Source organism: Penaeus monodon, chromosome 30 (assembly GCF_015228065.2).
Source record: "Penaeus monodon isolate SGIC_2016 chromosome 30, NSTDA_Pmon_1, whole genome shotgun sequence".
Classification (NCBI taxonomy): Eukaryota; Metazoa; Arthropoda; class Malacostraca; order Decapoda; family Penaeidae; genus Penaeus; species Penaeus monodon.
Window position 1 is genome coordinate 15,081,030 of NC_051415.1, and position 1,312 is coordinate 15,082,341.

At 36.7% G+C, this 1,312-nt stretch overlaps 1 protein-coding gene across 2 annotated transcripts in view; it reads right to left on the minus strand.

The window, feature by feature from the left end:
- Positions 1 to 1,312, minus strand: part of LOC119592548 (pumilio homolog 2-like) — a gene marked incomplete in the record, with an annotated part of 245,467 nt that overhangs the window by 8,572 nt on the left and 235,583 nt on the right. For both annotated transcript variants that reach the window (XM_037941414.1, XM_037941415.1), the window contains 2 exon segments: positions 1 to 152; positions 761 to 838. In XM_037941414.1, the coding sequence (XP_037797342.1) occupies positions 1 to 152; positions 761 to 838 (230 nt within the window).

A 1,312-nucleotide genomic window follows, 5' to 3' on the forward strand; every position in this document is an offset into this window, starting at 1 on the left:
CAAGTTACCATTGCTCTGATTGGTAACTTCACTGGTTTGAGATGGAGAGATTGGTCTCCTGGGCTGACCACCCGGTCCCTGCTGTTGGATGATATTTGCTGGATACACGCCCCAGTGCACCCCATAATACTGAGGAATCACTGCTGTCGGACCTATCACAACACAATGTAATGATTCAGATGGAGTAACTTATCAGTCCTACAAAGTCTAACACAACAGCCAATCACATATAAACTATGCACTATTGCAGTAATGAAATACCCACAGTGAAATACTTTTTGTTATGTTACAGATTTCCTGCAAGCATTAATAGTAAAACACTAGTCCATGCAAGATAAAGGGGGTAAAAGAGATGTAAAAGCCAAGCATGCTAGGTGAGAAGCTTTAGTAATGATGGGATGTAAGAAAATCTATTGTAAACTTTCATTATCAATACCAAAAGAACAAAAGTACATCAACAAATAAAACTATCAAGACTGAAGAAGAGAGCATACACCTCTATGGAAATGCTATTTACTAGAAACCTTACTGAATTAAAAAGAATTTGAAAAAACAACAACAACAGAAGAAGAAATCTCAACTCTAAAAGTATCTAAAGATAAAAGTAGTGAAGAGCAAAAGAGGATGAAATTTCAGGTCTGACTGGCAGGAAAAGGTGGGCTAATCACCAGTTTGTAGCATGTAGCAAGAGAAGAACAAAGTCTCATTAACCAAAGTTAAAACTAAACAAGGTTCAAAAGAAGAGCAGAAAAGTACTTACCAGTTATTAGGGTCCCCACGTATGGCTCCTGGGCATTGATCACATACGGTGCACTAAATGCTGCTGGTGCTGCCAAGCCTGTAGACAGGGGTATTGTTAGGGTATACTTTTACTTGAAAATAAGCTTTAATTATGAAAATTCACAAGTACATATGCAGTCCAACTCATGATAGGAGTGATAATGACTGATACAATGTATTAATAAATACAAAAAGCATTAGCAATGCTTCTAAGCCTCAATGGCCTCTGTAAAATGAGGCTCAAACCAGCTAACCAATCCATTAGCTGGTGTGTAGAGGAGAGAAGATTTATGCATTTTCAAGATCGACATTGACAACTCCAGGAGCTGTTAGTAATAACTGGTAAGACAATGACATATACATGTTTTACAAAAACCAGAGTGACTACTTCTATATGACTGAATAACCAGGATGGAAATGTTAACTGTCAATGATTTTTTTCACCTTAATCTGAATAAAAAAATATGACAATGATCATAGGAAAAACAATGGCAATATGCTACACTTTACTTCTCTTCCTTATCCAGATAAT